At 50.0% G+C, this 14,260-nt stretch overlaps 1 protein-coding gene across 1 annotated transcript; it reads right to left on the bottom strand.

The window, feature by feature from the left end:
- Positions 1-9,356: 9,356 nt before the first annotated feature.
- Positions 9,357-14,260, bottom strand: PLA2G1B (phospholipase A2 group IB). The gene is made up of 4 exons (XM_032229396.1): positions 14,129-14,260; positions 12,179-12,353; positions 10,908-11,035; positions 9,357-9,491 (listed from the first exon to the last, which is right to left on the bottom strand). The coding sequence occupies exons 1-4, from the start codon at positions 14,160-14,162 to the stop codon at positions 9,370-9,372; spliced, it is 459 nt and encodes a 152-aa protein (XP_032085287.1). The 5' UTR covers positions 14,163-14,260; the 3' UTR covers positions 9,357-9,369.

Here is a 14,260-nt window from a genome sequence, read left to right on the forward strand (position 1 = left end):
GTCCCTTTCAACTCTTGTTATTCTGTAAGGTCTCCTGCTTGAGCAGGGGGCTGGACTAGAAGACCTCTAAGGTCCCTTTAACTCTTGTTATTCTGTAAGGTCTCCTGCTTGAGCAGGGGGCTGGACTAGAAGACCTCTAAGGTCCCTTTAACTCTTGTTACTCTGTAAGGTCTCCTGCTTGAGCAGGGGGCTGGACTAGAAGACCTCCGAGGTCCCTTCCACCTCTATTCTGATTGACTTGAAAGTCTCCTGCTTGAGCAGGGGGCTGGACTAGAAGACCTCCGAGGTCCCTTCCACCTCTATTCTGATTGACTTAAGGGTCTCCTGCTTGAGCAGGGGGCTGGACTAGAAGACCTCCGAGGTCCCTTCCAGCTCTATTCTGATTGACTTGAGGGTCTCCTGCTTGAGCAGGGGGCTGGACTAGAAGACCTCCAAGCTCCCTTCGAGCTCTATTCTGATTGACTTGGGGGTCTCCTGCTTGAGCAGGGGGCTGGACTAGAAGACCTCTAAGGTCCCTTTCAACTCTTGTTATTCTGTAAGGTCTCCTGCTTGAGCAGGGGGCTGGACTAGAAGACCTCTAAGGTCCCTTTAACTCTTGTTATTCTGTAAGGTCTCCTGCTTGAGCAGGGGGCTGGACTAGAAGACCTCTAAGGTCCCTTTAACTCTTGTTACTCTGTAAGGTCTCCTGCTTGAGCAGGGGGCTGAACTAGAAGACCTCTGAGGTCCCTTCCACCTCTATTCTGATTGACTTAAGGGTCTCCTGCTTGAGCAGGGGGCTGGATTAGAAGACCTCCGAGGTCCCTTCCAGCTCTATTCTGAATTGAGTGTGTGATCATGGGGAAGCTGCAATAGTCATCAGCGTGAAAAGTGTGAAAATTCCTCGGTCGCATTTTCAGTGCTGTTGTAACCTCACTCGCTAAGAATCTACGGTGTGGCAAGGACTACATGTGCACGCATAGCCTGATCATTCCACAACCAAAAGGAGACCTCCGAATGAAGGCTACGGACCTGGCTTGGGAACGGTCCAAAGATTCTGGGCATGGTTGGGACCACAGCCTCACCCCGCCTGGCTTGGCTGGGGTGGAATGTTCGCAAAGCAATATTCTTCCTCGTCCGTCCTTCCAGCGTCAAATACGAGGCTTTTTTGGCAGCTGCGGAAGGAAAGGAGACCACTCAGCAGGGCCGTTTTGGGCAGCCGAAACCCGCAGAAGACAAAAAAGGCTCTCGGACTTACCCAAAGCGTAGCTATTCACCTTCTGCATCTCCCGTTTCAGCTGCTTCACCGCCTTCTGGATGTCGTCCATTTTCAGGGCGTCTTCGTGGCGGAACAAGGAAGAAAACTTGGCCTGCCAAATAAAAAGAGCTTTGTCTGTCATCCCTTCGTCGCCGATGGGCTTTGGCCATCTGGGCTCCCAAGATAGCAATAGCAATAGCAGTTCGACTTATATACCGCTTCATAGGGCTTTCAGCCCTCTCTAAGCGGTTTACAGAGTCAGCATATCGCCCCCACAGTCTGGGTCCTCATTTCACCCACCTCGGAAGGATGGAAGGCTGAGTCAACCTTGAGCCGGTGAGATTTGAACCGCCGAACTGCAGTTAGCAGTCAGCTGAAGTGGCCTGCAGTACTGCACTCTAACCACTGCGCCACCTCGGCTCTAAGTTGACGCAGGGGTGAAATTCAGCAGGTTCTGACCGGTTCTGGAGAACCGGGAGCAGAAATTTTGAGTAATTCAGAGAACCGTCAAATATCTTTTCCAGTGCCGTTGTCAACATCCAGCTCGAGAATCCAAATAGAACCTCCGGTTTCGTGCCATTTCTGAAAATCTTACCGTTTATTGAATACAACTGCGTGGTGAAGCCGAAGCAAAACTTACTCTGAGGTTCCCAGGCGCCTGTGCATAGAATTAAACACTACTTTCCCCAGCCAAACACCCAACCTCCTCCATGTCAACCAGTTCACTTTGTTAGGGGAACCATCTGCTTCCACTCCGCACCTGTTACGATGTCCTTGAAAAGCTTTCGGGCTCTCCCCGTCTTCAGCGGAATCGTAGAGGTTTCGTTCCTCCATCTAACCCGTTCCACGTAACACACACACACTCACACATTTTGTTGAAACAAAGAGGCCTGTTGTAACTTAGAACAGACCCTAAATGAATGGTTGTTAAGTCCACAACGGTCTGTATCTCTCTCTCTCTCTCTCTCTCTCTCTCTCTCTCTCTCTCTCTGTCGCTTTTCCGAGAAAACCTAAAACCGTACCTTAACATAGGACACCAAACCGGCCTCCTTGCTGTCCAGCTGCTTTCTCTTCTGCACAATGGGTGCGCAGAGGCCTGGATTTTGTTCCATGTGGACGTAAAGCTCCCGCAAAGCTTTCTGGGTGTAAGTCAAGGACTCTCTCTCAAAGTCCTCTGGAGAGATCCTCCTGCAGAAGGAGACGTAGAGCGGGGATTCATTGTCAAATTCATTCAATATCTCCATCTTCGCCCTGCTCAGAAGAAGGAAGCCAAGAATTAGAGAGGCCACCGATTGGGGGGGGGGGTTGCTCCCACGTCGGCCCAGTTCAGCCGAACAGGTAGTGGCGGTGGCGGGAGGGTCCGCCCACCTGCCTGGATGCTTCTGCACATGCGCAGAAGAATTGCACGCACGCAAGCATGAGCAAACCGGTAGTAAATTTGGCTAGCAACCCACCACTCCCACTGATGTCCAAATCGAGCCGTCGTCTCTCAACAGAGGAGGGAGGGACACGACATCATCTATCTCCTGTCTGCAAGACACTCCTTCCAGTAGTCCCAAAGGTGCTTCTTCTACAGCTGGTCATTTGCATCCTTTTTAGAGAGTCGTTGAGGCCACTTGGATGTTTGCCTGTGTCTTCAGGGTCAAAGAGATGTCCAAATTGAACAGCCCTCCCTCAACAGAGGGGGGAGGAATACGACCTCATCTATCTCCAGTTTACAACACAGTCCTTTCAGCTGTTCCAAGAAGGCTCCACACCCATTTGCACCACTCAGGTGACCCCTGAGGACACAGATAAATCTCCAAGCGGCCTCAACGACCCACTAAAACAGTGTTTCTCAACTTTAGCATGTTTATGTTTTGTGGACTTCAACTCCCAGAATTCCCCAGCCACCATGCTGACTGAGGAATTCTGGGAATTGAAGTCCACAAAACAAAAACAAGCTAAGGTTGAGAAACACTGCTCTCAAAGGATGCAAATGACCAGCTGTCTGCAAGGAGTATCAATCCTTCCATTCCCCCACCATCCTGTCCAGAGCTGAAGAAGCTTCTTGGATGAGAAGCGAAAATGTCTTCAAAGAAAAACCCAGAAAGTGCAGTTTCCTCTTGAAAAAGCACCTTTGGGACAACTGAGGATCACAGCTAAACCTCCAAGTGGCCTCAACGACCCTCTGAAAGGACGCAAATGACCAGCTGCCTGCAAGGAGTATAAAACCTCCAAGTGGCCTCAAAGACCCTCTGAAAGGATGCAAATGACCAGCTGTCTGCAAGGAGTATAAAACCTCCAAGTGGCCTCAATGACCCTCTAAAAGGACGCAAATGACCAGCTGTCTGAAAGGAATATAAAACCTCCAAGTGGCCTCAATGACCCTCTAAAAGGATGCAAATGACCAGCTGCCTGCAAGGAGTATAAATCCTCCAAGTGGCTTCAATGACCCTCTAAAAGGACGCAAATGACCAGCTGTCTGCAAGGAGTATAAAACCTCCAAGTGGCCTCAACGACCCTCTCAAAGGACGCAAATGACCACCTGTCTGCAAGGAGTATAAAACCTCCAAGTGGCCTCAAAGACCCTCTGAAAGGATGCAAATGACCAGTTGTCTGCAAGGAGTATAAAACCTCCAAGTGGCCTCAACGACCCTCTCAAAGGACGCAAATGACCAGCTGCCTGCAAGGAGTATAAATCCTCCAAGTGGCCTCAATGACCCTCTAAAAGGATGCAAATGACCAGCTGTCTGCAAGGAGTATAAAACCTCCAAGTGGCCTCAATTACCCTCTCAAAAGGATGCAAATGACCAGCTGTCTCCAAGGAGTATAAAACCTCCAAGTGGCCTCAACGACCCTCTAAAAGGACGCAAATGACCAGCTGTCTGCAAGGAGTATAAAACCTCCAAGTGGCCTCAATGACCCTCTCAAAGGATGCAAATGACCAGCTGTCTGCAAGGAGTATAAAACCTCCAAGTGGCCTCAACGACCCTCTCAAAGGACGCAAATGACCAGCTGTCTGCAAGGAGTATAAAACCTCCAAGTGGCCTCAACGACCCTCTACAAGGATGCAAATGACCAGCTGTCTGCAAGGAGTATAAAACCTCCAAGTGGCCTCAACGACCCTCTGAAAGGATGCAAATGACCAGCTGTCTGCAAGGAGTATAAAACCTCCAAGTGGCCTCAATGACCCTCTAAAAGGATGCAAATGACCAGCTGTCTGCAAGGAGTATAAAACCTCCAAGTGGCCTCAATGACCCTCTCAAAGGATGCAAATGACCAGCTGTCTGCAAGGAGTATAAAACCTCCAAGTGGCCTCAACGACCCTCTAAAAGGACGCAAATGACCAGCTGTCTGCAAGGAGTATAAATCCTTCCATTTCCCCACCATCCTGTCCAGAGCTGAAGAAGCTTCTTGGATGAGAAGTGAAACGTGTTCAAAGAAAAACCAGCTACCTCTTGGAAAAAAAACATCTTTAGGACAACCAGAATCTGGATGACTTAAAAGCTGAAACACAAGTGTGTGTCCATCACATACACACCCATCCAAATTTTATGAACTAACACCCACTTCTACCCTGGACCGAATATCAACTAATAACAAAATTGTCTAACCTGTGTTCTCAATCCAATTCATTTGCATCAATTGCTTTTCATTTATTAAACAAATGAAGGAAAAGGAAACGCACACACACACACACACACACACCTAGTTTTGTTTTATGATCATACATAATAAATATAGGGGGCTTATCTGCAAACATTTCCATTAAAAGTCACCGTGTTTCATTATAATCGTTCCATTAAAACTCACCGTGTTTCATTATCATTGTTCATAATAATAATGACTAAGAAAGCAATTACAGAATTTTTCTGCTTACCTGGCTTCCCCCCAAAACACACAAATATCAACTAAGAACAACAGTGGGTACACCAACACACACCAACACACTCCTCCAAGTTAGCAAACCTACAGGTTTACCCCAGGCTGTTGCGTGAATCAGTTTGGGTCTGTGATCTCACCCTGCGAGGATCTCATCTTATGCTTCCCAAACGGATCCTGCAAATGGATCCAGTAGGTCTGAAGGGCACCAGGTTACAGACAGACTGGCATTTTGGGTGGTCTGGGGAAAAAAATGGGTTTGGGGGTGTCCTGAGCCAAAGAACCAGATCTGGATATTCTGTCTCAGAGAACTCGCTTGGAGAATTCCCACCTCGGTTTTATTCTGGTGGCCTCGAATCTGTTTTGAAAGCATGTAATTACGGTGGTGATTTGGTTGGCTTCTTCTCCCAAATCTGGTGGGCTTCGGAGGAGCCCAAAAGCGGGTCTTTTTCAGGAAAGTAGAGGCAGTTTGAACTCTGGGCAGGAGGAGCTGTGTAAGAGAAACCTTCCATCCTCTTGGCCCTACAGATGCTCCGGAGAGGAATTGTGACATCAAGAAATGAAGAACCAATTGCGTTGTTCCCAAGAGTGGCCTTCATGCCAAATTGTATTGCTAACTAGGGAATACAAAACCTTTGCCAGACCAATCCTCGGATACAGCTCGTCTGCCTGGAATCCACACTGCATGTCGGACATGAATACGATCGAGCGAGTCCAGAGGTATTTCACGAGAAGAGTCCTCCACTCCTCTGCTCGCAACAGAATCCCTGACGCCACCAGGCTCGAAATTTTGGGCTTGGACAACCTGAAACTACGCCACTTAGGATCTGACCGAAGCCCAGTACACAAAATTGTCTGCTACAAGGTCCTACCTGTCAACGACTTCTTCAGCTTCAACCTCAATAACACTCGGGCAAACAATTGATACAAACTCAAGGTCAACCGTTCGAAACTCGATTGCAGAAAATACGACTTCAGCCACAGAGAGGTCAATGCCTGGAATGCTCTACCCGACTCCCTTGTTACATCCTCAAACCCCCAAAACTTTAACCTTAGACTTTCTACTGTCGGATCTCACCCCATTCCTAAGAAGTCCGTAAAAGGGGGCCTGCATAAGTGCGCCAGAGTGCCTTCCGTCCCTGTCCTACCGTCCCCCTTTATTCGTACCCATTTCCTGTGTTCATGTCCATGTTTATACTTATGCCTGTTATCTCGTACATGTTTGACATACTGCAACGGACATACATCTGAAAAATGATTGGAAGTCCCTTTCTTCTGGTGCGGTTGTAATTCTGAATGGTCACTAAGTGAACTGTTGTACGTTGAGGACTACACGTAGTTCTTAGTGCCTGGAACATGCATGGGAGCTAAATTTTTCAGCTTTTAAAGAGAGAAGTTGGTTGAGTGAAGGAGCATCATTTTTCCCTGTTCTCTCCCTTCCTCCCCCTCCCTCCCTTCCTCCTTCTCTCTCTTTCTTTCTCTCCCCCCTCTTTCCCTCCATCTCTCCCTCCTCTCTCTCCCCCTCCTTTCTCTCTCTCCCTCCCTCTTCTCCCTCCCCTCTCTCCCCCTCCTTCTCTCCCGCCCTCTCTCCCTCTTCTCTTTCCTCTCTCCCCCTCCTTCTCTCCCTCCCTCCCTCCCTCCTATCTCTCCCCCTCCTCCTCTCTCTCTCTCCCTCCCTCTTCTCCCTCCTCTCTCTCCCCCTCCTTCTCTCCCGCCCTCTCTCCCTCTTCTCTTTCCTCTCTCCCCCTCCTTCTCTCCCTCCCTCCCTCCCTCCTATCTCTCCCCCTCCTTTCTCTCTCTCCCTCCCTCTTCTCCCTCCTCTCTCTCCCCTCCTTCTCTTTCTCCCTCCATCTCTCCCTCCCTCCCTCTCCCTCCTCTCTCCCGCCCTCCTTCTCTCTCTCCTCCCTCTTCTCCCTCCCCTCTCTCCCCCTCCTTCTCTCTCCCTCCTTCTCTCCCCCTCCTTCTCTCTCTCTCTCTCTCTCCCTCTTGTCCCTCTCTCTCCCCCTCCTCTCTCTCTCCCTCCCTCTTCTCCCTCCCCTCTCTCCCCCTCCTTCTCTCTCCCTCCATCTCTCCCACCTCCTCTCTCTCTCTCCCTCTCTCCCTCTTGTCCCTCCTCTCTCCCTTCCTTCTCTCTCTCCCTCCTCTCTCCCACTCTCCTCTCTCTCCCTCTTCTTCCTCCCCTCTCTCCCCCTCCTTCTCTCTCTCCCTCTTCTCCCTCCTCTCTCTCCCCTCCTTCTCCCTTCCTCCATCTCTCCCACCTCCTTCTCTCTCTCTCCCTCTCTCCCTCTTGTCCCTCCTCTCTCTCCCCCTCCTCTCTCTCCCTCCCATTTCTCCCTCCTCTCTCTCCCCTCCTTCTCTCTCCCTCCATCTCTCCCACCTCCTCTCTCTCTCCCTCTCCCTCTTGTCCCTCCTCTCTCTCTCCCTCCTCTCTCCCCTCCTCTCTCTCCCTCCATCTCTCCCTCCCTCCCTCTCCCTCCTCTCTCCCGCCCTCCTTCTCTCTCTCCTCCCTCTTCTCCCTCCCCTCTCTCCCCCTCCTTCTCTCTCCCTCCTTCTCTCCCCCTCCTTCTCTCTCTCTCTCTCTCTCCCTCTTGTCCCTCTCTCTCCCCCTCCTCTCTCTCTCCCTCCCTCTTCTCCCTCCCCTCTCTCCCCCTCCTTCTCTCTCCCTCCATCTCTCCCACCCTCCTTCTCTCTCTCTCTCTCCCTTCCTCTTGTCCCTCCTCTCTCCCTTCCTTCTCTCTCTCCCTCCTCTCTCCCACTCTCCTCTCTCTCCCTCTTCTTCCTCCCCTCTCTCCCCCTCCTTCTCTCTCTCCCTCTTCTCCCTCCTCTCTCTCCCCTCCTTCTCCCTTCCTCCATCTCTCCCACCTCCTTCTCTCTCTCTCCCTCTCTCCCTCTTGTCCCTCCTCTCTCTCCCCCTCCTCTCTCTCCCTCCCATTTCTCCCTCCTCTCTCTCCCCTCCTTCTCTCTCCCTCCATCTCTCCCACCTCCTCTCTCTCTCCCTCTCCCTCTTGTCCCTCCTCTCTCTCTCCCTCCTCTCTCCCCTCCTCTCTCTCCCTCCATCTCTCCCTCCCTCCCTCTCCCTCCTCTCTCCCGCCCTCCTTCTCTCTCTCCTCCCTCTTCTCCCTCCCCTCTCTCCCCCTCCTTCTCTCTCCCTCCTTCTCTCCCCCTCCTTCTCTCTCTCTCTCTCTCCCTCTTGTCCCTCTCTCTCCCCCTCCTCTCTCTCTCCCTCCCTCTTCTCCCTCCCCTCTCTCCCCCTCCTTCTCTCTCCCTCCATCTCTCCCACCCTCCTTCTCTCTCTCTCTCTCCCTTCCTCTTGTCCCTCCTCTCTCCCTTCCTTCTCTCTCTCCCTCCTCTCTCCCACTCTCCTCTCTCTCCCTCTTCTTCCTCCCCTCTCTCCCCCTCCTTCTCTCTCTCCCTCTTCTCCCTCCTCTCTCTCCCCTCCTTCTCCCTTCCTCCATCTCTCCCACCTCCTTCTCTCTCTCTCCCTCTCTCCCTCTTGTCCCTCCTCTCTCTCCCCCTCCTCTCTCCCCTCCTCTCTCTCCCTCCCATTTCTCCCTCCTCTCTCTCCCCTCCTTCTCTCTCCCTCCTCTCTCTCCCCTCCTTCTCTCTCCCTCCATCTCTCCCACCTCCTCTCTCTCTCCCTCTCCCTCTTGTCCCTCCTCTCTCTCTCCCTCCTCTCTCCCCTCCTCTCTCTCCCTCCATCTCTCCCTCCCTCCCTCTCCCTCCTCTCTCTCCCCCTCTTTCTCTCCCTCTCTCCCTCCCTCTCTCCCTCTTCTCCCTCCCCTCCCCTCCTTCTCTCTCTCTCTCTTCTCCCTCCTCTCTCTCCCCCTCCTTCTCTCTCTCCCCCTCCTTCTCTCTCTCCCCCTCCTTCTCTCCCCCTCCTTCTCTCCCCCTCCTTCTCTCTCTCTCTCTCTCTCTCTCTCTCTCTCTCTCTCTCTCTCTCTCTCTCTCACACACACACACACACACACACACTACAAATCTGAATCTCACAGCCAAAAAAATTGCAGCAACATTGCAAAGGCTTCTGAGCATTAAGTCATGAACTCCCCTTCCCCCCAATGCAGGGTTTTTCTTCCCATAACTACAAGGACACAGAGCAGAATCGGTGCCTCGCTTTATTGTTCTGGAAACGGTTCCTTTTGCTTTCAAAAATAAAAACACGCTGCATATTCGTACAAAACAATGGCGCCGACGGGCAAGGCCCGTCCAGAGAATGTGCCAGCCGCCCATTGAGTAGGGCCAAAGTCCTTGTGCTGAGGTCTCCAAAAACGTCACTTGCAATGTTTGCTGGTGTCCAGTTTCTTGTACTCCTCGTTGTAAGGGGCTCCGGCGAAGCAGATGGCTGCCGAACGGTCGCAGTTACAAATAAAAGCGCCACATTCGTCGTTCTTATCTGGAGGGGGAGAAGGAAATTGTGAGCCTTGGGGAGGGATGGGGGACACATGGCCAAAATAAACACCGCACTGTTAGCAATAGCAATAGCAGTTCGACTTATATACCGCTTCATAGGGCTTTCAGCCCTCTCTAAGTGGTTTACAGAGGCAGCATATCGCCCCCAACAACAATCCGGGTCCTCATTTCACCCACCTCGGAAGGATGGAAGGCTGAGTCAACCTTGAGCCACTGAGATTTGAACCGCTGAACTGCAGATAGCAGTCAGCTGAAGTGGCCTGCAGTACTGCACCCTAACCACTGCGCCACCTCGGCGAGACACAGTCACCCAACAAAGAATTGAAAGTGGCATATTGGTGTGTATATGTGTGTGTGTGTGTGTGTGTGTGTGTGTGTGTGTGTGTAGCGACTATTTAGAATATTTTGTTGAAAAATGAAGGAATAAGATTTCTGTTTGAATGTATGATGTACAAGGATAATAATGAACTTAAGCATACCTGATAGTTGATTGGTGGAATTACGCATAATTGAAACTAGTGGTATACAAATATAAATTTGGTGCAGTGGTTAGAGTGCAGCACTGCAGGCTACTTCAGCTGACTGCAGTTCTGCAGTTCGGCTGTTCTAATCTCACCGGCTCAGGGTTGACTCAGCCTTCCATCCTTCCGAGGTGGGTAAAATGAGGACCCGGATTGTTGTTGGGGGTAATATGCTGACTCTGTAAACCGCTTAGAGAGGGCTGAAAGCCCTATGAAGCGGTATATAAGTCTAACTGCTATTGCTATTGCTATTGCTATTGCTAAATGGTTGGTAAAAAATTTTTTTTCTTTCACATTGGGATTATATAAAGGTATACTGTTATCAAACAGACAATCAAGAATGTAAGGGAATTAGGATTTATTGGGGAAAAAATAATACTAATTGTAATTGAACATATACTGTACGATGAAAGTGAGTTATACTAGATGAAAAATCAGTGATGGTAAATATTATTCGAGAATATGGATGTAAAAACACTTGTAACCAAACGACATGCTGTATGTGATGCTTTTTTTTTTTTTTTTAATTGTGTGTGTGTGTTGTCCGTTTAATAAAAATAATAGCAATAGCAATAGCAATAGCAGTTAGACTTATACGCCGCTTCATGGGGCTTTCGGCCCTCTCTAAGCGGTTTACAGAGTCAGCACATCGCCCCCACAGTCTGGGTCCTCATTTCACCCACCTCGGAAGGATGGAAGGCTGAGTCAACCTTGAGCCGGTGAGATTAGAACCGCTGAACTGCAGATAACAGTCAACTGAAGTGGCCTGCAGTACTGCACCCTAACCGCTGCGCCACCTTTATATTAAAAAAAAAAAGAAAGGAAGTGGAGGGCTACCTGCCTTGGAAAGCCGGGGGGGGGGGTTGTGCGATATTTACCTTTGCAGGTGATGTTGCCCCCAGAACAGGTGTATGAATAAACCTTGGTGTAAGGGCTGTCCAGGAGAGATTTACAGGCAGGGTGTTTCTTGGCTTGGGAATAGCAGCCGTCGTGAGTCTGGCAGCATCTGGGCAAAAGGAGGAAGGGTTAGAGCTGGGTCTCCAGATGTGAGGAGTCCTCGCTTTTGGGGTGGGGGTGGGGTCCTTGGGGGGTCTTGGAGCTTTTCTTGCAGGCGTTTCATCACCCAACTAGGTAACATCATCAGTGCTGAAGGCGGGGGGGGGGTGAAGTTTGAGGGGTATTGGTGAAGGAGGAGGAAGAAGAAGAGGAGGGGAACTGAGGAATCCTTGGTGCTCCGTGAGCTTGATAGTCTTCATTTCATCACCCAACTAGGTAACATCATCAGTACTAGAAGAGAGGGGATTTTGCAGAGAGGAAGAGGAGGAGGAAGAGGAGGAGGAATTGTAAAAGCCTTAGTACTTTCTAAGCTTGGCTGTTTTCTTGCAGACAATTCATTACCTAACCAGGTAACATGATCAGTACTATACTAGAAGAGAGGGAGAAGGAGGAGGGGAAGAGAGGAGGAGAAGAAGAAGGAGAGAAAGAGGAGAAAGAGAAGGAGGACAGGAAGGAGAGGAAAGAGAAGAGGAGGAGGAAAATGACTGTGGGGTCCTTGGTGCTCTCTGAGTTTGATTGTTTTCTTGCAGACATTTCACGACCCAACTAGGTACCATCATCAGTGCTAGTAAGGGAATGGGGTTTGCAGCGAGGAGGAGGAGGAGGAGGATTCTGGGGTCTTGGCTGATTTTTTGCAGATGTTTCATCACCCAATGAGGCAACCTCATCAGCGCTAGGAGGGAGGGTATGTGGGGAAGCTCTCTGAGCTTCGTTGTAAATCTACCTTTAGATTTAGGGGGCTGGACTAGAAGACCTCCAAGGTGCCTTCCAGCTCTTATTCTGTTCCGTTAATTCTGCAATTCTTGCTGTGATTCCCTTCAAGCCCAAAGGAAGTCTGGAATGGCACAGGGTCTCCTGCTCTGTTGGACTAGAACAGGGGTCTCCAATCCTTGGCCACTTTAAAAGGCTTGGGGACTTCAACTCCCAGAATTCCAGCTGGCTGAGGAATTCTGGGAGTTGAAGTCCCCAAGTCTTTTAAAGTGGCCCAGGTTGGAGACCTCTGGACTCGAAGACCTCCAAGGTCCCTTCCAGCCCTGGGATCCCAGGCTCTGAGATCTAAATGTGATCTGAAGATCCCCAGGGGAGGCCTTACCTGTCCAACTGGTCTACCGGCGTCCCACTGCCTCCGAGGCCACAGTAGCAACCGTAATCCGCGTAATCCAACAGAGGTCTGCTTCCGGGGACGGCGCACTTGATCATGTTGCTAAATTGTAAGAGGTTGCGAGGCAGGGGAGGAAGAGCAGAAGCGGCTACGAGGGAGACACAAACTTCCCCCCCCCAAAAAAGGCGTTAGCATCTCCCAAATATCCAGCAGCCAAATCCAGTTCCCTGTTAAGTGACGATTGGGTGAATCATCATCTGCTTTTAATGACACCCCCCTCCCCCATAATCCCTTGCAGGGTAGAGAGTCTGGGCAACCGAATGGAGCTGGGTGTTTTACTGGCCGTATTCCTTTCCTGTTGCCAGTGAGGAGTTTTGTTCAGCAGATCTATTCTCACTGTGAGAAATAGCTGCTTCTACCTAGGATTGTGATTGTGATTGTGGCCCACCTCCTGATTGTGAGGCAAGAGCTCCACCTCTAAGCACCTCTTTATCTCCTCTCTCTTTCTCCCTCTCTTTCTCTCATCACTCTTTCTCTCCTCTCTTTCTTTCTCTCCTCTCTCTGTCTCTCTCCTCTCTCTCATCACTTTCTTTCCTCTCTGTCTCTCTCTCTCCCTCTTTCTTTCTCTTATCACTCTTTCTCTCCCCTTTCCCTCTTTCTTTCTCTCCTCTCTCTCTCTCTCTGTCTCTCTCTCTTATCACTCTTTCTCCTCTTTCTCTCTTTCTTTCTCTCCTCTCTTTCTCTGTCTCTCTCTCATCACTTTCTTTCCTCTCTGTCTCTGTCTCTCCCTCTCTCTCTCTTATCACTCTTTCTCTCCTCTTTCTCTCTTTCTTTCTCTCCTCTCTTTCTCTGTCTCTCTCTCATCACTCTTTCTTTTCTCTCTGTCCCTCTCTCTCTCTGTCTTTCCCTCTCTTTCTCTCATCACTTTTTTCCCTCACTGACTCTCTCTCTCTCTTTCTCTCTGTCTCTCTCTCCCCCCTCTCTTTCTCTCATCACTCTTTCTCTCCTCTCTCTCTTTCTTTCTCTCCTTTCTCTCTGTCTCTCTCTCATCACTCTTTCTTTCCTTTCTGTCTCTCTCTCTCCCTCTCTCTCTCTTATCTCTTTCTCTCCTCTTTCTCTCTTTCTTTCTCTCCTCTCTTTCTCTGTCTCTCTCTCTCCCCCCTCTCTTTCTCTCATCACTCTTTCTCTCTTCTCTCTCTTTCTTTCTCTCCTTTCTCTCTGTCTCTCTCTCATCACTCTTTCTTTCCTCTCTGTCTCTCTCTCTCCCTCTCTTTCTCTTATCACTCTTTCTCTCCTCTTTCTCTCTTTCTTTCTCTCCTCTCTCTCTGTCTCTCTCTCATCACTCTTTCTTTTCTCTCTGTCCCTCTCTCTCTCTGTCTCTCCCTCTCTTTCTCTCATCATTTTTTCCCTCACTGACTCTTTCTCTCTCTTTCTCTCTGTCTCTCTCTCTCCCCCCCTCTCTCTCTCATTTTCTCTCCTCTCTCTCTTTCTTTCTCTCCTCTCTCTATGTCTCTCTGTCTCTCTCTCATCACTCTTTCTTTCCTCTCTGTCTCTCTGTCTCTCTCTCCCTCTCTTTCTCTTATCACTCTTTCTCTCTTTCTTTTTCTCCTCTCTGTCTCTCTGTCTCTCTGTCTCATCACTTTCTTTCCTCTCTCCCTTTCTCTCTCTCTCTCTCTCTCTCTTTCTCTGCCCCCCTTTCTCTCTCTCTGTCTCTCTGTCTCTCTCTCACACACAGATCTAAGTTGAACCTGTGATGTACCAGCTTGCTCTTTAGCACTCCTGCTCACCCCCATCCTACGAACTCCTCCAACAGAAAAGAAAAACCCACGCAGGTGTTCCACGCAACTCAAACCTCTGGAAACCACTCAGTGAAAGGTGCCTCCTGCCTTATCCCTGAGTGGATTCTTTGGATCTACTGGCTCTGGAAGGATCTCTACTTACGTGCTGCCGGGACCAAAAGATGAGCAAGATTCATTTTGTCTGCGGTCAAGCTGCAGTAAGAATGAATCTCGATACCCAGTGAGTTCAATCTTTTATAGCCTGGCTGTAACCTTGGCCCCGTGGGAGATAAGA

This window comes from Thamnophis elegans, chromosome 13 (assembly GCF_009769535.1).
Source record: "Thamnophis elegans isolate rThaEle1 chromosome 13, rThaEle1.pri, whole genome shotgun sequence".
In the NCBI taxonomy this organism is placed as follows: Eukaryota; Metazoa; Chordata; class Lepidosauria; order Squamata; family Colubridae; genus Thamnophis; species Thamnophis elegans.